The sequence below is a fragment of the Rhinichthys klamathensis genome, unplaced genomic scaffold, assembly GCF_029890125.1.
Source record: "Rhinichthys klamathensis goyatoka isolate OS25496 unplaced genomic scaffold, OSU_Roscu_1.1 h1tg000548l_1, whole genome shotgun sequence".
NCBI classification, from domain to species: domain Eukaryota; kingdom Metazoa; phylum Chordata; class Actinopteri; order Cypriniformes; family Leuciscidae; genus Rhinichthys; species Rhinichthys klamathensis.
In genome coordinates this window covers 419541-441732 of record NW_026607019.1, presented here as the reverse complement: position 1 = coordinate 441732, position 22192 = coordinate 419541, and the positions used below count along the sequence as shown (strand labels likewise).

General features: G+C 41.9%; 2 protein-coding genes across 4 annotated transcripts in view; both read left to right on the top strand.

Moving 5' to 3' along the window:
* The window catches only part of arid1aa (AT rich interactive domain 1Aa (SWI-like)), a 30513-nt gene extending 11248 nt beyond the window's left edge, over window positions 1-19265 (top strand). Inside the window, exons 2-20 of one of the 3 annotated variants that reach the window (XM_056238917.1) lie at window positions 2480-2677; window positions 3949-4614; window positions 5423-5533; window positions 6970-7177; window positions 7461-7550; window positions 7659-7829; window positions 8443-8779; window positions 11589-11737; window positions 11865-11968; window positions 12075-12284; window positions 12388-12592; window positions 13150-13282; window positions 13368-13525; window positions 14286-14427; window positions 14511-14633; window positions 14729-14825; window positions 14938-15769; window positions 15868-15998; window positions 16084-19265. In XM_056238917.1, coding sequence (XP_056094892.1) covers window positions 2480-2677; window positions 3949-4614; window positions 5423-5533; window positions 6970-7177; window positions 7461-7550; window positions 7659-7829; window positions 8443-8779; window positions 11589-11737; window positions 11865-11968; window positions 12075-12284; window positions 12388-12592; window positions 13150-13282; window positions 13368-13525; window positions 14286-14427; window positions 14511-14633; window positions 14729-14825; window positions 14938-15769; window positions 15868-15998; window positions 16084-18021 — 6003 coding nt within the window. In that variant the 3' untranslated portion in view covers window positions 18022-19265. Of the gene's footprint in view, window positions 1-2479; window positions 2678-3948; window positions 4615-5422; window positions 5534-6969; window positions 7178-7460; window positions 7551-7658; window positions 7830-8442; window positions 8780-11588; window positions 11738-11864; window positions 11969-12074; window positions 12285-12387; window positions 12593-13149; window positions 13283-13361; window positions 13526-14285; window positions 14428-14510; window positions 14634-14728; window positions 14826-14937; window positions 15770-15867; window positions 15999-16083 lie in introns of all 3 variants that reach the window. The other 2 variants (XM_056238916.1, XM_056238919.1) reach the window with 2 other exon arrangements.
* Window positions 19266-19893: 628 nt separating this feature from the next.
* Window positions 19894-21981, top strand: pigv (phosphatidylinositol glycan anchor biosynthesis, class V). The gene is made up of 3 exons (XM_056238934.1): window positions 19894-20058; window positions 20269-21414; window positions 21496-21981. Exons 1-3 carry the CDS (start codon window positions 19969-19971, stop codon window positions 21796-21798), a joined length of 1539 nt encoding a protein of 512 aa, XP_056094909.1. The 5' UTR covers window positions 19894-19968; the 3' UTR covers window positions 21799-21981.
* Window positions 21982-22192: the final 211 nt, after the last annotated feature.

Below are 22192 nucleotides of genomic sequence, written 5' to 3'. Positions count from 1 at the left end.
TAAAACTCCATTTCAAATGCATTAGTAAATGTTGAAATTAACAAACTACCGTAACAATGAATAATTCTTCTACAACTTGTATTAACCTTATTTAATGCTAAAAATGGAATGTTATTGTAAAGTGTTACCATTTCATATGATTCCAAAGAGTCGTGCTTAAAGATGGCCATTAAAATGTAATAAAGACCTGTAGTATGTATACGTAATATAGCCTATAGTCTCTCACTTTATTTGCTTCTATATTTTAGAACACTTGATGATTATCTAATCAAAATAACAAGATCTATTGTAGTGATTAAAAAGATCTTAAATCGAACGCGTTTCTGATTAGTTTACGTTTCTGTCGGCTGCATGAACATATCAATGTTGAGAAAGCAATCACGTCACTAGTAAATATGCAACTTCGTCGGCTAATGAATGCATAAAAGTGATCAGCCTGCAAATAGATGGTAACAATTGCACCATAAAACATTTGGGTCAGGTCTGCGTGTGTTTTTGTCACATTGCATTAACGGTTGACAGGTAATCCTCACAGCCTCGACGGCAAACTACTGTTCTTTCTCTGCTGATGCAGCATCTAGTCAACAAATGAATTAATTTGTAATGATATGGCAATATGTAGCTACTTTAGTGTTATGTATTCATACCGTTTCGCTGTCGGTGTTTTAAATGTCTGCGCTCTCGCTGCGTGTTCTCTCCGTGCTGCGCGCTGCCTCACGTGTCAACGTAAACAACTCAGCCAGTGATAGTCTGTTATTTGTCCTCTAGAGGCCGCTCTCACTCTGTATAATGCCAGCAGTCTCTTCTGTTCTGAGCGCTCTCGTGCTGTGTAATGACCGCGCGCACTTCTCAGCCGCTCCAGCAACGGACGCAACCCGGAAAAACTATCGGTGTGGATTTTTGCCATAACGATAGTTCCACCAAACAACTATCGGTGCCGATTAATCGGCAAAACCGATGAATCGGTCGACCTCTAGTCATATTCTTACAATTTATGTGTATGTTAAGTAAAGGGGGACAGTACTTTGTGTGTGTGTGTCAACAATTTCTGTGTAAACAAATTTATTACAATAGACCTATATATATATTCCCAAACAAGTAGGTCGCGGCTTGATGACCATGGAAAAATATGGGTCCCATGGCCAAATCAGTTGAGAACCACTGGTATATAGCTATTCAAAACATCATTCAAGGTAAATTGTGATAATTGTAATTAATAATCGCAATTACAATTTCAAGAGAATAACCAACAATTAAGATTTTTGTCGTGCAGCCCTACATGTAAGCTATGCTATATATTATGTGCAAAAAAGTGTTAGTAGAATCACATTACATTCTAACATTGTAACAACATTACAATCTAAAAACAGAAGTTAAAATCACCTAATTAAAAAACAAAACAAAAGTACCTGTGAAATGTAAGTTGCGCACTGAGGAAAACACTACATCTCAAACGCATTAAACAACACGCGTATCTGTCAGAGTATCTGATGGGGCAAGCCGTGTTAACTATATCTTACGAGTTATTTTGAAGCCCTTAACATCAAGCATGTCTCATGTTTGGGACAAATTGGATTATGCACTTTCCCCTCGGCAGCTCACTGCGTGTCCTCCGCAGTTTTTCAGATACGCTTGCAACTTAACATACTACTGTATATCGATATGAACTGTATTGTATCATCCTATGTCCCTGGTACGATATATCAATATATTATATTCTATAAACTCGATATATTGCCCAGCCCTTCATCCATGTTTGTGCAGTTGTTTTGTTCCATGTTTGTGCAGTTGTTTTGTTCCCAATATTTGCTAGTTTACAAAAACATGACTGCTATTCCAACTCCAATATTTACATGACCCCTCATTTTGGACTTTTATGCAACAGCACTCATTGCAAGTCAAGCTGGACTTCTCCACTCATGTCATTAAGCCCTGTGTCATTCATTCGGTGCCAAGATTGCCGTCTTTTTCCGAAAAAAGGAAAAGCTGGCTTGGCCGCGGCTCAAGCAGAGCTACAGCTGGGATGTGTTAAATATTCGGCAGACTGCCCTCCATTTGAAATGAGTTATATATAGCACTGTTGACTTCCTTAACTAAGGCTGAGCAAGGTAACGGTCAGGTTAATAACCGTGGGAATCGGCAACAGAGGGTTATTTGCTGTCTCTCATTTACCTTCTCCTTTTTCCACTATCGTTTCCCCCTCTGGCTGTTCTCTTCTCTCTCTTCTTCTCTTGTGGTTTCTTGCATTTTTATTCTGTCCTTGCTATTCTTTCATTTCCACCCTGGCTTTTTAAAATCAAATTCTCCAGTGTGGGAGTGCAGTAGCACAGTATAATAGTTTGATTTGATGGTTTTGGAAAATGTGTCCTTGAGTTTTTGAAGGCTTTGTAGATGTCTTTGTGTAAAACTCAGTTTATACTTTTCTGTCATTATCTGAGTTTCCTTTGCTCAAAACCTCTTTGTCACTCTCGTTCCACAGACTCCAGGCTCGATGGATCAAATGGGGAAAATGCGCGGTCAGCCATATGGGTCAGGTGGGCCTTACTCCCAGCAGCCCCATCAAGGGCCTCCTTCAGGGCCCCAGCAGGGCCCTGCTTACCCAGGCCAGGGCTATGGGCCCCCTGGCCCTCAGAGATACCCTATGGGCATGCAAGGACGTATGCAGTACGGCCAACAGGTCATTTGCTCTTTCTCAGTGTTTTAAGGGTTCACACTTTGACTTGGCTTTCAGGGATGGCGTATGTTACGGCATTTATAATGTTTTTCCCTCCCCATTGATACTGTTTTTTGCTTTATGTGCTGCACTCTTGTTATTAAATGACAATATTCTGGAAATGTTGTTACTAATAATGCATATTTTGTAACACTGCAATGCACTCGCTCATTTGGATAAAAAATTGAGGTTGGGGGAAATACTGGATTGTTTTGCAGTGTTCTTCAATTGTGATTTCGATGTACTGGTATCCATGTAATTTTTTAGTACTTTAGCAAGATTTTTAAGCTTCTAAAGTTAGTTTAGCAGCACCAAACTAAATGTTTAACTCCCAGAATCCATGCTCTTGTGAGGAAAAAAGACAGATTAAGAATGATTATTTTCTTTATTTGAATTAAAATGGTTTAATTCTTGGCTGGTTTTTGGTGTTACAAAACATGACAAAAATAGCAATATGTAGCATATTGTGTCCCAGGTGGGATCTCAGATGGGACATGGGATCTCTAGCCATTCCTAGCCTTAATAAATTATTACAAATGTGATGCTAGACAAGGTCACACTTCCTGGTAAAAGAAAAAGCTACATTTTTATCAATTTCTTATTATTCAGGGAATATGAAGGATAAAATGTTGTTGGGCTCATTATGTACAGGTTATAAATAAAACCCATCTGATCTTGTTACTTAGCAATAAACTCTGTCCCTGACCTGTGTTGATATTTGTCCGTTTAAACTCATATTAACAATTTCAGGGAATTTCTAGGCCTGGTAGAGTCATGGAAATTTCTGATGTGGAAATATCCATTTTTCTTATGCTGTGTGTTAAAACATTTTGAGCTATTCTCTGTTTTGCTACATTCAAATCTAAGGACATTTTTGGCGTCACTGATGACATTTGTACAATTTCTTTTTATTTTTTATTTGTTTTTGTTTTTAAAGTAGCAATTCAAATCTTTTAACCCTTTAATCAAGAACGCCTGGAAAAGTCATGGAAATACAAGTCAATTTTACTTTTATAGTGCTTAATACAATACAGATTGCTTCAAAGCAGCTTTACAGTAATTAACAGGAATAAAAGCATCAGTGTTGCAAATTCATTTGTCAAAAGAAGTGGGAACCTTGTCTATTGCATGTGAAAAGAAGTTTATTTTTTGTCCATTTACCCGCATGATTTAAATCAGTGTAGGAAATGCCATGAGTGTAATGATCTTTAGTGCCATCCTACTTGTTTTCGCAGATGCCATCATACGGACAGCAGGGACCAGGGGGTTACGTGCAGCAGGGGCAGCAGCCTTATTATGGCCAGCATGGTCAGGGGCCTCACTCCGGGCAGCAGCAGTCGCCATACCCCCAGCCTTCCCCTGGGCAACCAGGAAGTCAGGCACCTTATTCACAGCAACCTCATGCACCCCAGTCATCTGGCCCGCATGTACAGACTGGCCCTCCTTACCAACAACCCCACATGCCCCAGCAGCCTCAAGGGCAAATGCCCGGCCCCTCTCCGGGCCCAACTCAGTCCCAGTCCCCGTCCCCGTACTCTCAGTCCTCAGCAGCATCCCAGTCTAGCCAGTCTCCCTATCCACAGCAACAGGTGCCTCAGTCCCAGCCCTCACAGCAGGGGAGCTCCCAGGCCCCTCCTGCACCCCAGCCCCAGGCCCAGCCCAGCTACCCGCCCGGCCAAGGTCCCCAGCAGCAGCAGCAGCAGCAGCCGCCGCAACCACCACCATCACAGCAGCCACCGCAGACGCCCACACCTGCTTCTCAGCAGCCCGCGGGACACGGACAGATGCCGCAGGGACAGCCCACGTCATACTCCCAGAATCCCCCACAACAACAACAGCAGCAGCAGCAGCAGCAACAACAACAACAATCACCGTATCAGCGATTTCCTCCTCCTCCTCAGGTAACTTAAGCTTTCTGTTTTTTTTTATCCAAGTGGTGGATGAAAATGAAAGGACTCTGAATTTTCAGCAGCAATTACTCCAGTCTTCAGCCTTTTCATCACAGAAATAAATTATATTTTAAAATATTAAAATAGAAAACAGTTCTTTAAATTGTAAAAAATATTTCACAATATTACTGCTTTGCTTTTACTGTATTTTTGATAAGATTAATGCAGCCTTGGTGAGCATAAGACTACTTTCAAAAATGTTGAAATAAGAAATTAGTCTATATTTTTTAATAATAATGTATTCTGAACGTACGTGAATTAAGAATGATTAAGAAATGCTGTAAAAATGGTTGTTCGTTGTTAGTTTATAGACAATGCATTAACAAATGTAACTTTATTGTAAAGTGTTGACAAGACAATGTATCTGCCAAATAACAAGTGTAAATGCATATGTTTTCTACACTGAATGCTGTTTTGTCAAACTATTTACTATGTTTACTTACTATGTAAAGCTGGGATGTGAATTGCATGTTTAATATTCACTTTGTGTGTTTGAACTAAATTGGATGACTGCTTTTGCATTTATTTTAAAATCTGGAATGCATTTCATTTCATAGTGCCACCGCATTCACAGACTTATACAGTAATACAAGTAGTATTGTAACTGGTTATTCTTAAGTACAAAAACAGAAACTTTAATTATTAACATTGAGACTGACCTAAACGCACCCATAATATCTGTAAGCAAAAGCATCAATGCATGCGTCCACTGTCCTAAATACCTATATCGACTGACCTGGGATGGCTTTTTCCCCAACAGGAGATTTCCCAGGAGTCTTTTAGCTCCCAGTCCAGCGCTCCAACCTCCGGCCCGCCTCTGGCATCGAAGAGCAGCACAGAGGACATGCAGGGCAGACCCTCCAGTCTACCAGTGAGTCTGACACTTTAATTTCACACAGGCTGTTGATTGCGTCCAGACGCATTTAAAGATGCATTGTGAATTTGACGGATTCACAAATGCACAATCAAGTTGTTTCAGTCAAAAGCGTTCTATTTTATGTTGACTTTTAGTTTAAGGTAATTAGCTTGAAGATGTGAACATAATTCAGCCTCAGCTGCACCTTTATCTCAGGAGTGATTATGTAGGACCTTTGAGATTGTTGCTAAATAGAGAACTCCATGTGTTCTGTCACGAAAATATATGCCATTGGTTTTCTCGGTACCTTTTTTCTACTTTCCTTGTGAATTCTGCTTCTCTGTCGCCGAGATATAATTGCATTTGAGTGTGTGTTATGACCTGCGAGACTGTCTGAAAAGGACACATGGAGAGACACCCAGCTGCGCTGACTCAGCACACGTGCAGCGGACCGCCGTAGCCATGGCAACCTCAGGGACGCTGTGATCTCACTCTTTTTTTTCTTCTTTTTTTTTTCTCCCAGATGAGATAAATAAGGCCAGCAGCCTGTGGCTGTGTGATTGTATGTGTACGAGAGCACTTGAGAGTGTATGTGTGTGTGTGTGTGTGTCCCAGAGAGAGAAAAAATGTGTGCCAGAGTTCATTGTTGCAGAGTGGAAGAAGCTGCCACTGGGAGATTTTGTTGTACAATTAAATTGGCTACTGTGCTGCTGATTTAAGATTCTTTTGTTTTTTTGTTTTTGTGAGTCCTTGGGCTAATTTTGTAGTACAGTGTATGTACATATCTTGTCCTAACAATTAAGCAACAAAACTTATCCAGAGGCTGCAAGATGTTCTTGTGCTGCTGAATGTGGATTTATTTTTTAGCAATTATTCTTTAAAAATCTGTGAAAGCTCAAGATAATGATGTGAAGAATTGTTTGAGTCAGCTGACAGCTTCAATTTTGCAGTCCTAGCAGAGTCTGTTTTGTTTGTTGTACTCTGACGTTTTGTCTTCTTAAAGGAATTTAAATAAAAAGCAGTGATTTTGAAGTTGGCATGAAATGGAAATTTACCCTATACATTTTATAAATGCATGTCATTGATCTTACTGTGAAGGATTCATCTATGCATGTTTTTTTTTTGTTTTTTGTTAAATGTCATAACTTGGTCTTCCGGTGAAATGACAGACCTCTCTCTGGTGACACATGCCAGACTTCTCCAATCATTTAGTGCGCTTAATCCTGCCCCTTTCTTACGTTCGACTGCAAGCTTGCATTCATATCTGCCTCCATCCAATCAAAAACAATTCGACAGAACCAAGTCCCCACACTAATTTATTTTTATTTTTTTCAATAATCTGTTTTACTTGGATGTACATCACAACATGTAACGGAAGTAGCAACAGATCATTTTTTTCCATCGCTGCTTTAGGTTCTGATTTTCTAACCTTTACGGTTTTATTTGCTTAGGACCTATCCGGTTCTATCGATGACCTACCTACTGGTACGGAGGGTGCTTTGAGTCCTGGAGTCAGCACATCTGGAGTATCTAGCAGTCAAGGAGAACAGAGCAATCCAGCACAGTCACCCTTCTCCCCCCACACTTCTCCCCCGGTGGGCTCGCCTGCCAGCGCCTCAGCATCTCGCTCTGGGCCTCTGTCTCCTGCCACAATGCCAGGTAGAGCCAGTAAACTTTAAATTATTTAGAAATCCTAAAATGTGTTAATACCACTTTGAGTCATCATGCGGAGGATTTGGAATATTTACCAAAATTAAATATAAAATGTGTTTTTGTAGTCCCATTTGCAATCTGTTTTTCTCCAGTTTTAACACAAAATGTTACATTTAAAACACACAATGTCACACAAAATATTTTCGTCTTGATCTCAAAGGTATAGAATGTGTTTCTTTTTTTTTTCTTTTTCTTTTTTAACTACAATTTGTGCATTTCTCATTTGTAGGGAACCAGATGCCTCCCCGCCCTTCAAGTGGACAGTCTGATGGGATCATGCACTCTTCGATGAATCAACCTGGCATGGGTCAAGAGAGAGGTAGCTCAGTCTGTATAAGTCCTACTTTACAATGACAAGACTCGTTTTCCATCTTCATGCTCACTTTTTATTTATTGTATCGATACATCAATCTTGTTTTCTGCACAGGATATATGCAGAGAAACCCTCAGATGGCACCCTATGGGTCTCCACAGTCTAGCTCTGCTTTGTCTCCTCGTCAGTCATCTGGAGGCCAGGTGCATGCTGGAATGGTTCCTTATCAGCAGAACAACTCTGTGGCAAACTATGGACCTCAGGGTGGTCAATATGGACCACAAGGTATGTGGCATAGTGCTAAACATTTCACACCATCTAAACAAAAATAAGAAAAATGCACATTTTTAAAAGGGTCTTATGTTAAGAGAAGTGATTGTAGTGGAGGTGCAGATATTGGACTTTTATTTTAGTCTTTCTCTTTCTTTCTCTTCTTGCTGTCCCTCCAAATCCTTCTCACTCTCCCTCTTTTTCTCTTTGTGTGACCAGTGGATCACAGGGTGGTTATTTTTAGCATTAGTGAAAAAAGGGAGTTGACGTAGCATGGCTCACGTCAGTTGAGCAGCTACAGTGACTGTGGGTTACAGCAGCGCTACATGCTGCTAAAGCACTCAAGGGCCTGGAAGTCCACCAATGAGGCTTCCAGACCCCACCACATTTGGCCAATGCTGACTTTTAATTGATCAAACTGCTAATTCTGTTATTGTGGTTTTCAGACTTTTTGTTTCATTGCAGAAAATGTAACCCTGGATTAGATTTCTTATTAAATATATACATTTTTCTCTACAAAAAGATGGCATAAGCAATGTGCTGAGTTGAGGAACTTAACTGGCTTTATTGTCACTGTAAAACTATTATTTATATAGCATTGTTTATAACTTCCCGTCTTCCTCTTTAGGTTACCCCAGGCAGCCTGGTTACAGTGGCATGCCTAATGCCAATTACCCAGGCCCTGGCATGGGCGGATCCTTGAATCCCATGTCTGGGCAAGGAGGAGGGCCACTGTTTGCTGGCATGGCTTCTGGGAGGATGCCTCATGGCCAGATGGGTGCACGCCCCTTTGGCCCCAACATGGGTCCCAACATGGGTCCCAACATGAGTCCCAGTATGGGCCCTAATATGGGCAACATACCCCCTCAAGTGGGAACCGGGATGTGCCCTCCTCCAGGCCTCAACAGAAAGCCGCAGGAGGTCGCAGCATTGCAGCACGGACCTTCCAACTCGATACACAACAGGTACGCAAGAACTGAAATGCAACTGAAATTTCACAATATCATTAACAAGTACTAGGTGTGTAACGGTACACAGAAATCACGATTCGGTACGTACCTCGGTTTTGAGGTCACGGTTCGATACGAGTTCGGTACAACAGGAAAAGGCAACAGATCCCCAATGCTAGGTTTCTTTTCATTTATTTTGAACAGACAGTAGTGCAAACAAATTACAGTTTGTTCCACCTAGCGGCATTTAGTCCCCCCTGAGGTAGCCTCCTTTAGTGTGTTAAAGTCCCCCTGTAGTCAATAATTTTATCCCTTAACTCATCTTTGATCACCGAAATTACATATTTAAACGTTTTTTTCCAGTGGAAAAAAATTCTTCATGCCTTAAAATAGCTTGAATGTAACTACACCCTTGCTTCATTTAGTATACGCGGACCCATGAATATGCAAATTAGCCCTGCCTCCACTCACTCACAAGAGCTCAGAGATCCACTCGCTTTACTCGTAACTTTACTCAACTTACTATAGTACACTAAACGCTGCACTATGGTATCACTCTTTACAATGCCGGACACATAATGGTAATTCATATGATTAGCCTTTTGCTTGACTACCTTATCAAACAGCTAATAATGTGTTCCTAATGTTACACAAACCATGTTCCCTTTCGCCATCTCAGAGTCAGACAGCTGCCTTCTAAAAATAGAAACGCTTTGAACAACTTAGAACGTCAGTGGAGAAAGGCATATAGTTCATCGTAACATCGTAATATACATCATATGCATAATTCACACACTATATTGTTAAAGGTGCCTTGTGTAAAAAAATCAATTCAAAATCCACATATTCCATACCAGATGGGGGCAGTATACCTCCAGAAAGTTGGCCTACTCTAGTCTGTTTTTTAGTTTCGGGTTGTTAATCTTCTAAAACCGTCAAATCGTCCGCTTTGTCCTGCCAAAGCCTATTTTGATCGGTGAGTGATGTAGAATAGAATGACTGCTGCGCTTGACAGGGCTTATAACGAGCAGAGGGAGAGAGAGAGAGCGCCCCGGCCGCGCGCGCGCACTGTCACGTCTTCAAACAACACGAGCGCAGTCCTCCTGCTCTCTCTCTCCCTCGCGCATATTAATCAAATCAATTGACACGATCGTAAGACCGCAGTTCATTTGGAGATTTTTAGAGATTAGAGACTCAATGAACAACATCTCAACACTAAATTATAAAGGCCGGTCTCATATAGACGCGATTGACATCAGGTTCAAGTACGCCCACAAGCCGTGCGAGTTATTCGTGTATTGGAGTTTGGCTGGTGGTTATGTATGTTGCCCGCATACCGCCTCCCATGGCCGAAACTGGTATTATGACACCGGCCGGGCCGGGGCTAGTAATTTAGCATGCTAATTCAGGTTTATATCTCGGCAGCACTATAACTTGTCATTTTTTTAATGACATCATTGCATTTATTTCTTCTCATTCTTTTGATACGTGTAGCTCATTTGTTGGATATTTTTACCTCAATTTTTACATATGGCACCTTTAAAAGTACCCAATTTTTCATATCAACAGAAAAATATATCGAGATAACCTGGCTTCTTGAGACTCCCCTGCTTTGCAGCATAGTTAATGAAATAGCCCCGCCCACACGTTGACGTGATTGGCTACAAAATAGTTTGTGACGTAAGAAACACCAGCGATTTAAAACCTTGTTTTTAAGACTGTCTTTGGTTCACTGCATTTGAGGAAATACTCAGCAATGATGTTGACTTATGAATTTGAACATGGTTTGTCTGAAAGCATATTAAAAACACCACACAGACATATAAACAATATTTAAAAAACAGATTTTTAGTACTTTAAGTACTAAGCAGTAAACAGAATGCACTCTTGCATGGGTCATATTTTTTTGTAAGGCTGATAAAAAACAAAAAGTCACAATCAGCTACGAAACTGTAAAGCATCTCTTGTGTTATAAAAATACAAAATAAATAGAATAATGAAAAATAAAACTTGCGCAGAGATTCGTTTTCTTTACGCATGAGAGTTCATTAACATGCGGTGACAATGGTGGATGCACAAAGTTCAGTATTACGTTTTTTTTCAAGAAATCACGGAAAGATGAGTGAGAAGGAGAAAAAGAGCCTACTTCACCTTTCCAGGAGGAGACAGCTAGTGAAGCAGCACCTTAGGCTTCCCATTTCCAGGACACGCATATTTCATCACTGGACTTCCGCGACACAAATCGGCACAATGTCAAATTATTTTGTCTCATTATAACAGCAGAAACAACTTAAAATACTCCGTCATTTATGGTCATACAGATAAGAGTAAGACATCATTAGAAACTAAAGGTTTTTTTTGTGTACACTCGCAATAAAACACAACAAAACATTGTGCATTTGTAAAATAAAGAAAGCAAACAGGATGTCGCTTTCTGCCGTCCCGGTTTCCTTTCAATGAAATTAGTGGAACGTGTCACAAAAAAGAAAAACCTTCACGTATAGGCAACTAGCAAGCTCTTTTTTGGCATCTGAACTCTTGTTTTGGGTTGGTGCAGAGATCGTCTCTTCTTCTGGTCTTTTTCCTGTTGTGGCGGTTAGCAAACAGCGTTGCACTACTGCACGTGCCCCCTTCTGGATTGGAGTGTGGATCGCCTATGACTGTATTCGTCGTCTGACTGTATGCACCGAACCGTGACGGTTCGGGACGAAAACATGTACCGTTACATTTTAAATGTCTGATTTGTTAGCCTTTTCTCATTTTTTTTAATACAAACTGGTGGTACGAGTCTATTTGAATTGAAATGTTGCGTTTTCCCTCACAGACTACCAGGTTACACCAATATGTCTCCTGGTCCTGGTATGATGGGCTCAGGACCTCCGTATGGCTCCTCTATGAACAACATGCCTGGGATGATGAACACTCAGGGTTCTCCGTACCCCATAGGTGGTAACATGTCTAACAACACTAGTGGTAAGATAATAACAAAAGTTTCTTTTTTGTATACTACATAACCTAGCAGAAATTAAAGTACTTTAATTGTAAATACAAATCTTGTGCCAGGTTAAAATCACGGTTAACATATCTGTTTCTCTCCTAGGCATGTCCCCTGGTCCGGATTTTGCTATGGATGGGAAACTTAACCAAGCCCAGAAAATAAATAACAAAGTTGAGGGTACACCCAAGACAGAATCAAAATCCAAGGTTTGTTTAACATTTAGATGGAAGTATAATGCCTTTACCGCAGAAATCAGTCATCCTTTGTTGCACCTCATGTGTAATTCCTTCCATATAAACTGCTTCTTTCTAGAAGTCAAGTTCCTCCACAACAACAAATGAGAAGATCACTCGGTTGTATGAGCTAGGCCCAGAGCCAGAAAGAAAGATGTGGGTAGACCGTTACTTGGCTTTCATAGAGGAAAAAGCCATGGGCATGAGTAACCTGCCAGCTGTGGGACGTAAGCCCCTTGATCTCTTCCGCCTCTACATGTCCGTCAAGGAGATTGGAGGTCTTACACAGGTATATACAGCCTGTCCATACACATTTTGATAATGTTGAAGGTCTCAACTCATTTTCTCTCAAGGGTGTTTGCTTATATGCTTTGGCATCCTTGTAATTGCAGGTTAATAAGAACAAAAAATGGAGGGAGCTGGCCACAAATCTGAACGTGGGGACCTCCAGCAGTGCCGCCAGCTCTCTGAAAAAGCAGTACATCCAATGTCTGTATGCTTTTGAATGTAAGATTGAGCGTGGAGAGGACCCACCACCTGAAATTATATCTGGAGATAGCAAAAAGAACCAGGCCAAAATTCAGCCTCCCTCCCCAGGTGAGTGCTGGCGACTTGGATTTGTCTCATGCCATGTATTGAAGCAAGTACAGGTAAATCTTAACAATTAAACTGCTGCAACAAAACCCCTATTTCAAAATTAAGGAAGGTATAATAAATGTTTTGCTCAATTTTTATAGTTTAAAAATTACTGTTATTGAAGCAGCACCATTACAAGTTCATCAATTAATATTGCAGGTGCAATTCAAGCTCTTTGTTTGAACTAATGTATTTTAGCATTATCACTAATGGTCGGTTGCAGAAGTCATAAATTATACCTTATACCTTAGCGTCATGAAACCTTAAAACACGTTTTTTTTTTTTTTTTTTAAGATGTTAACAGATATGATTGCAGATTGGAGTCTACAACATTAGATTCTGAGCATTTCTCAGCATTATTTGTGAGAAATCCATTATGAAACGGGAGCATTTTTTAAACTATCCCGCCCAAGAATTTGTTTTATGGTGGTATTGATGTTGTAGTACTTGCATATAAATTGAGAACATAGATGTATAATGTTCCAAAACTTCTCTCCTTTTTTTGTTGCATGGCACAGCTGGATCTGGCTCTCTCCAGGGTCCCCAGACACCACAGTCCACCAGCAGCTCCATGGCAGAAGGCGGAGACTTGAAGCCCCCTACTCCTGCCTCCACCCCACACAGCCAGATGCCCCCAATGCCAAGTGGCAGGTGAGTTTTGTTTGTTTGTCTTGTGCTACTGCCTGTGTCGTTTGACTGTGAACCGCTTCTTACCTGCCCTGTTTCTTAGGAGCAGTGTGAACTTGCAAGATCCATTTGCTGATAGCGACTTCTCACGGAGAAGTACTATGACCCCAAACTCTGGCTACCAGTCAGGCATGAGCACCCCGGAAATGCCTGCTCGCATGGGACCCTATGAACCCAATAAAGACCACTTTAGTGGTATGCGTAAAGGTTTGTATTGTTTATTGTATTTCTGTAACATAATTTGTCCTGTACACCTTTTATATTGGCGCTTTTCCACTGCTGGTACGGTTCGGTTCGGCTCGCTTCGCTTTTCCACTGCGTGGTACGACTCGGCTCGGCACGGCTCGGTTCGCTTTAGCTCGGTTTGCTTTTCCACTGCAGTTAGTAGGCTACGGCTTCAAAGTGGGTGGGATTATAGTCTGACTGTTATAGTTTATCCGCTCCTCGGCAACCAACGAGAGGAACGTCTGCACTTCATCCACTGACCATGATTCAGCCATTTCTTTTTTGGAAGTTTTCTTTCTTTCTTTTTTCTTCAAGCAAGTCAAGCAAGTAGTTTTAAAACGGGTGCTACAGCGGTGGCTGTTACTGGCTATTGAAATCTAGCGGGTTTGATGTCTCGCAAATACAATGCCGCTGGTAGTGACGATTCTGTCTGACCAATCAGTGATCTGCAGTGTGTTCACGTCACATTTTAGTATCGGTACGGTACGCTTGGAACCTCGACAGAGGTGGTACCATTTAAAGTGAACCGTACCGTACCATGCAGTGGAAAAGCGCCACAAGTGAGCCTTGCCGAGCCGTACCGTACCATGCAGTAGAAAAACGCCAAAGCGTGCCGTACCGAACCGTGCCGTACCATGCAGTGGAAAAGCGCCATATCAGTTCATATTTTATAATAGTGTCATGAGCATTATAGTTCATGGTTATCTACATGGTGTAATGAGCTGTGTGCTTGTGGTCCTAGTTGGAGAACAGTTCATGTCTAGTGGACAGGGTCCCAACAGCAGTCTCGGGGATCAGTGCAACAGGGGACCACAAGGCTCTATGGGAAACATACCTATGGGCCAGCGGCACCAGTATCCATATGGCCCCGGCTATGAAAGAAGGTATACTAAATCTTTACTTTTTGTATATAAACTCATCCTATGTAAATGATGCAATAAACTCAAACCTCTCCTGCATTGCGTAGACCAGAGTCAGGGATGGGCACAGATGGCAGCATGGGGCCTGGAGTGCCACAGCCAAATATAATGCCTTCCAATGCTGAATCTGGGATGTACTCACCAAATCGTTACCCTCCACAGCAGCAGCGGTCAGTCGACTACTCCATTTGTTTTTATGGAGATTTTATTTGTATATCTGCTATATCTTTTATACTGATTTCTCTAACTTATGGTGCTTGTGCAGACATGATTCCTATAGTAATCAGTATCCTGGGCAGGGTGCGCCTCCTGGTGGTTCCTATCCGAATCAGCAGCCTGGAATGTACCCGCAACAACAATTGGTAGGAAAGCAGTTAATCGAATGAGTTGATATTTTTCTATTTGACGTTAGTATAATGAATAAATGTTACTAAAAGCCTTGACATATATTTTATATAATTTGCTTGCACTTAGAACTACAAAAGGCCTGGTGATGGCAGCTACCCACCAGCTAAACGGCATCATGACGGTGAGATGTTCAGTGGGCCATACAATACTCAGCAGTCACAGCCACCACCACAGGCTGCCCCTAGTGGTCCCTCAAGTGGTCAGCAGGAAATGTTTAACCAGTATAACAGTTCTTACCCTGGTTCGGAGCGCCGTCCACCCGGTCCTCAGAATCAGTTCTCTTTTGTAAGAGATCGGATGCAAGCAGGGACAGGCCCAAACTCCCAGGGTTCCATGCCACCTCAAATGATGGGCAGTCCAATGCAGTCTGGTCCTGACGGTCCTCAAGCTGGCATGTGGCCGGGCCGAGGTGATATGGTCTACCCCAGTTACCCTAACCGTCAAGGACCACCTGCTGGTCCTGGCCAGGGACCTGGCTACCATACAATGAACCGATCTGAAGAGATGATGTCGTCTGAGCCACGCATGAATCATGATGGGCAGTGGCCTGGGCCACGACAGCCCCCATATGGTCCTGGTAGCGCAGGTCCACCAATGAGCAGACCCTTGCAGTCCAACTACCAGTCTCCTCAAACCATGCAAAATCACATTCCACAGGTGTCAAGCCCCACGCCCATGCCTCGCCCCATGGAAAGTAGGACTTCCCCCAGCAAATCACCCTACATGCCCAGCAATATCAAAATGCAGAAGGTGGGACCTCCAGTCCCTGCATCTCACATTGTACCTCCCTCAGTACAGCCTCCAATGATGAGAAGAGACCTATCCTTCCCTCCAGGATCAATTGAGGCTACTCCGCCAGTTCTCAAATCGCGCAGGCGTCTTACCATGAAAGAAATTGGTAAGTGTTCATTATGTGTTGTAGTGAATTACATTTTGGTCATTTATATAGCTTAGACCTGTGAGATATGGAAATATAACTGTATACAACTTTTGTAGGCACTCCAGAAGCATGGAGAGTCATGATGTCCCTTAAATCAGGACTGTTGGCAGAGAGCACATGGGCTTTAGACACCATCAACATCTTGTTATATGATGACAACAGTATTTCGAATTTCAACCTTATACAGGTGAGTTGTTTTGGGGAAATGACACCTATATTTTCCTTTACTTAAGTTTTCATCTTAAATAACATATTAATGTCTTCTTTTGTAGCTCCCTGGTTTCCTGGAATTAATTGTTGAGTATTTCCGCCGTTGTCTCATTGAGATCTTTGGGATTCTGAGGGAATATGAAGTTGGTAATCCAGGACAAAGAGCTCTGTTGGATCCCAGCGTGCTCAAAAAAGATGAAGACACTGTTGATGACGAGGTATTGGTGGAGGGCATGGAGGAAGATGGAGAAACGGAGGAGGAAGATGAAGGAGAGGAAATGCACAGGTTAAACCATCAAGAACAACATTCAGCACCGCTCCAGATAAAACAAGAAGAAAAGCCAAGGATGCTTGATGACTCTGTAAAGAAAGAAGATTGCCATGGGATTGAAGGGGAGTCATCTGTAGAACCCAAGACCTCGGAGCCACCTTGTCTTGAGTTGGCTGTGGCTCAAGAGAAGCCTAAACAGGCTAGCAAGTTTGATAAGCTTCCCTTGAAGATTGTGCGAAAAAAGGATCCGTTTGTGGTGGACTACTCTAATAAGCTTGGCCGATTGCAGGAATTTGACAGTGGCCTTCTGCACTGGAGTATCGGTGGAGGTGATACAACAGAACACATCCAGACCCACTTTGAAAGCAAGATGGACCTGTTGCACCAACGGAAGCATCTACCTGCCCAGGTCCCAGACAGGAAGAGAGGAGCTCAGAAGGACAGCCAGGCACCTTCACTGCCCTCATCCAGTGAAGAGCACCGAAAAGAAGTGGACCGGCAGTCTCTCCAGAGTCATCCGGCAGCCTCTCCAGAGTCATCAACTGAGAAAGTGACCAACGGAATTTCAGATTTGAGAGAGGACAGACCTACTGACTGCTTAGAAACTGCCTCTGAGGGGACATCACACCTAGAGAAAGATCAAGACAAAAAATTGTCAGAGGCGACAACTCCAGAAAACATTAGGCCAGCACCTTCATGCCCATCATTACAGGGTCAGCGCTCCATTGCCATTTTAGAAGATGAGCCACACAGCAAGGATGAAGCTCCTCTTGTCAAGCTCTCAGACTGGCAAGATTCCCTTGCCCGTCGCTGCCTTTGTGTCTCCAACATCGTCCGCAGCCTCTCGTTCATCCCGGGCAATGACTCGGAGATGTCCAAGCACCCAGGGCTGTTGCTATTGCTGGGCCGCCTGTTGCTTCTCCACCATCTGCATCCAGAGCGAAAGCAGGCACCTTTAACCTACGAAAAAGAAGAAGAGGTGGATGAGAGTCTTGGTAGCAAGAAAGACGAATGGTGGTGGGACTGTCTGGAGCTACTGCGGGAAAATTGCTTAGTCACTCTTGCCAACATCTCAGGCCAGCTTGACTTCTCAGTCTATACTGAGAGCATCTGCCTGCCTCTGCTGGATGGCTTGCTACATTGGGCCGTTTGTCCTTCAGCCGAAGCCCAAGACCCCTTCCCTAGTCTCGGGCTTAATGGCGCCTTGTCCCCCCAGAGACTAGTCCTGGAGACCCTCTGTAAGCTCAGCATTCAGGACAACAATGTGGACCTAATTCTGGCGACGCCACCTTTTAGTAGATTAGAGAAGCTCTTTGGGAACCTTGTGCGTCTAGTTGGAGAGCGAAAGGTGCCTGTTTGTCGGGAGATGGCGGTCGTGCTGCTGGCCAATCTTGCACAGGGTGACAGCCTGGCGGCCCGTGCCATTGCGGTACAGAAGGCCAGTGTAGGGAATCTGTTGGGTTTCTTGGAGGACAGCTTAGCGGCTACACAGTTCCAGCAGAGCCAAGGTTCCTTACTGCACATGCAGGGGTCACACTTTGAGCCAACAAGTGTGGACATGATGCGGCGGGCTGCTCGGGCTCTGCTTGCCCTCGCTAAGGTGGAGGAGAACCACTCTGAGTTTACGCTCTATGAATCGCGGCTACTGGACCTTTCTGTCTCCCCACTCATGAACTCATTGGTGTCCCATGTCATCTGTGATGTACTCTTTTTGATAGGCCAGTCATGACAGCTGTGCGGAGCTATGGCTCCACCTTCTCTGGTTTTCGTACTTCCCCCTTGCCTGTCCTCCCCATTTGTGAGTGGGGATTGAAAGCAGAGAAAATTGACTGTTTCTTGTTTTGTTTTTTTAATTTATGCAAGCCCTTTCATATTACACCCACTGGTCCCCCTTTTCTCCGCGTCTCACTTTGGGAAGGTTGTCACGAATTTGCTGTGGTTCATGAACCAGAGCCTCAACACACTGACACAAACTGTAACACTGATGCCAACTAGATGACATGGACAGGGACCCCAACTTTTGTGTCCTTGTCTGAGGTGAAATAACTTTTTATAATAAAATAAATAAATGAATAAAATAAATAGCTTGAAAAAAAACAAACTATTTACCAAAGTTGCTGTCTTGTTTACAGTGAGTTTTGGGGTTAATTGTTCTTTTTTTCTCCCCCAGAGGGTGCAAATAATACACAGCTCTTGTTCACATTAACAGGTAGACTCTTCATTGTTTGGTGGTTGTATTTTGATGCTACACGGTCAAACTTTCTGGATGCGTGTACAGCAGAAATGAGTTATCATTTTCTGTACATTACTCCACAACTGTAAACATACTGCAAACGTACTGCACTGTTCCACATGGTGAAAATGTTGGCTCAGTCAGCTCCGTTTTTAAACCATTAGTTTGCTGGTGAGGAGAATAACCCCCCAAAGTATCAAGGACGTACAACACCCTGACCTCTTCTCTTTAACCCTTGATTGTATGAATTGACCCCTATAAAGAAATCACCTCCTAGGACTGGTTTTCAACTTAAGATGCAGCCGAGGCTGTACTGTATATAAGATGTTGTACATTTACACCTCCTTTTCTCTCTCTATCTTTCACACACTCTTGCTTCTTATCCCTTTTTATCCTTGAAGAATAAGAGCGGACACTTAAGTTGGGTTAATTGCATCAAGATCCCTAGGTATATAAACTGAACCATCTTTTGGCCTCCACGGTTCCTCTATAGTGCAGCAAACAACTGAAATATTTTAATTTCGTCTCCTGGTACAACAAAATAACTCTAGATGAAGAACACAGTTGAGATATTTTTTCTCCAGTGATATGAATTCTGCATATTTGTATTTCAGACTATGTAGCTTAATGTAAATTCCTTGTTTTTTTCCCCTTTTTGGCTCAATGAATATCATTTATTCACTATGAAATCTTTATACTATATGTTCCACGTGGTAAGAATAAATGTACATTAAATCTTGGTAAGATGTTTGTGATTATTTTCAGTTCAATGTTTTATTTTATTTAATAAAGTACAGTCCATTTATCCTAGAATGTGATTATGAATGGAAGGTTAAATCAAATCAAAGTTTAGACGTATTTTTTATAACGTTGTCTTTGTATGTTACAAATTAGTTTAATGAGCAAGATTCAATATTACTCTAATGCTATTGTTTAATATTATCAGTTGAAAGGAATGAAAATAGTTGAGAGTGAGACCATGAAAAGCTGAAGCAAATATATATACATATTTTCTTCGTTTATGCAGTAGACAAATAATTGAATGGTTAACTATTTTGAAGGTATTCATTGCCAGGGCAAGATAAGTAATATAGTATAAATGGTTTATATAAAGCAGGTCTACGGTATCGGTTTAGATAATGGGACTTTTATTTTGACATTTATATGACTGCATGACGGAAGTGCGTGTCGTTACTTCTATCGTTCCATTTAGTGGCTTTATGAGACGAATTGGAAAACGTAAATACAATCTACTTTGTTTTGTTATTCGACTGCGACAGCGATGTTTTTGCTGTTGTTACAAACTCAATGAAAAAAAAAAGGAATACTGCCTTTTTTGGCTTCTTTTGTTTTAAGGATGCCTCGCTTAATTTACTGAGCCTGTTTTGATTATTTTCAGTGAGAGAAATGTTCTGGTTTCGTTGATGAAAGTTTCTGTAAAACATGTCACCTTCAAACAATTGTGTAAATCAAGACGTGTGGACAGTTGTACAGTTTGCAACGTTCACGCGACTGCTTTCCCTATTTTTACAGGTAAGCAACTGACATGAACGACTGAAATAGACTAAAATAAAATTATGTATTTGTACTTGTATTCTGCATGATGTCTTCATTTATTACTTGATATAAAGCGCCATAAAATACGCGCTTGGGCTTTTTTGTGAAATTGATATTAGAGTGACACCTACTGCAGAACTGGGCATATGAATAACTGCTGTTTGTTTATTTTGTGCCTTTTTGCAGACTGTACTGAATGCAGTGATTCCAGACCATGTGGCAGATGCCTTTAGCCCTCCGCGATCAGAGACCCCTCTCCTGCTTGACCCTGTCATCGAAGCATTATTTGGCGGCCTTAGTCACTGGGATGCAGAGCATTTCATCTTCATTGCAGAACGTGGATACTTATATGAACACAATTTTGCATTCTTTCCTCTGTTTCCTCTCATCCTGAGATTACTGGCAGCCACGGCTCTGTGGCCTATGTGTGGATTTCTCACAATGCATGGCCGATTAGTTTTATCTGTGGCTATAGGGAATAGTATTCTTTTTGTCATAAGTGCCGTGGCACTATACAAACTGAGTCGTTTGGTGGTGCAGAACAGAAAACTTGCCCTTGTTGCAGTCTTGATGTACTGTCTGACACCAGCTAATGTTTTTATGGTTGCAGGCTATTCAGAAACTCTCTTTGCAGCTCTCACCTTCTCAGGCCTCTGGTTACTAGAGAAGAGATTCACAATAGGAGCTTGTCTTCTGCTGGGGTTTGCTACAGGTGCTCGTGCCAATGGGCTTGTGAATGCTGGATTTTTGCTGTATCTCTCTTTGCAATGGGGTTTTGCCCGTACCCGGGCCTTTAGCAAAGGAGAAGGATGCGTTCGATATCATCACTATGTCTGGGAGCTTATTCGTTTTGTGCTCACAGGAGCATTTTATGCAGCTCTTGTAGTGCTACCTTTTTGCCTGTTTCAGTTCTATGGTTACCAAACATTTTGCCATCCAACTGCTACTGAAGTCCCCCATGTGCTGCTTAATTTGGCCCGGGACAAAGGATACCGTGTGGCTGATGCAGACTCTCCAACACCAAGATGGTGCCAATGGCGAATACCACTTTTGTATTCGTACATACAAGATGCTTATTGGGATGTGGGCTTCCTTCGATACTTTCAATGGAAGCAGATACCCAACTTTATTTTGGCGCTGCCTGTTGCAATTCTGGGATTCATCGCCTCATGTATGTACATATTGGCTAACCCAGTGTTTTGTATGTATTTGGGTTTGGGACACAGAGGAAAAGACAGAAAAACGCATGGCTTCTGTAACCCAAAAGTCTTTGTTTACATTGTGCACAGTTCTGTCCTTCTTCTTTTTGGGATTTTCTCTATGCATGTGCAGGTAAGATTCTTGAAATTGATTATTATCATGTGACGTGTAGTATACTTGCTCAACATGCCTTGTTTTATTGTGTCCTCTCAGGTGTTGACACGGTTTCTTGCTTCCTCCTCGCCTGTGCTCTACTGGATCAGTGGCCACCTGCTTTTTCAGTATGAACCTCTGCTGCAAGATGAAAGGCTGTTCAGGCCTGACCAAATACAACAACAAAAGGATCACAAATCTGGCCTAAGATGTGCTGTGGGGATGTGCAGAAATAATCAAGTCCTTTACCTCTTGATGCAATGGCAGTCTTGCTCAGTTTATACACGATGCATCCTAGGGTATTTCATATCATATTGGTTTTTAGGTCTGGCTCTGCACTGTAACTTCTTTCCCTGGACTTAACTTTACAGGAATAAAATTAGCTTGTTTCAGTCTTCATTAACATTCCTCTGGCCTGGTTTTGAATAATATTATTGCTGCTTGGCAAATATTTTTGTAATTAATGCATTTTATTATTTTAAGACGTTTCTGGTGTTCCTTAAAGGGCTAATATATATTTTTTGTATTGGATAAGAATTTAATAAATATACTTTTTAGATTCAGGATGAATGGCGTGTTCAATTCCTTTTAAGTTTAATTTGGGTGTAAATATCCTTATTGGATCATTTACAAATTAGTCCTGTATTTTACTTCTATTAGAGAGAAAAAACCTTAGCCAAACTATATGCTGTGCTTGAATGCTAAGTTACTTTTGATATCCATAAAAAAAATTCAGGCCTTCATAAAATTGGTCTGT

Excerpts from the sequence above, each read along its gene's own strand:
- pigv (XM_056238934.1), top strand. The coding sequence starts at position 19,969 with ATGTCACCTTCAAACAATTGTGTAAATCAAGACGTGTGGACAGTTGTA. Across the intron at positions 20,059-20,268 it reads TGCTTTCCCTATTTTTACAG|ACTGTACTGAATGCAGTGAT; the intron begins GTAAGCAACTGA and ends GCCTTTTTGCAG. Across the intron at positions 21,415-21,495 it reads TTTTCTCTATGCATGTGCAG|GTGTTGACACGGTTTCTTGC; the intron begins GTAAGATTCTTG and ends GTGTCCTCTCAG.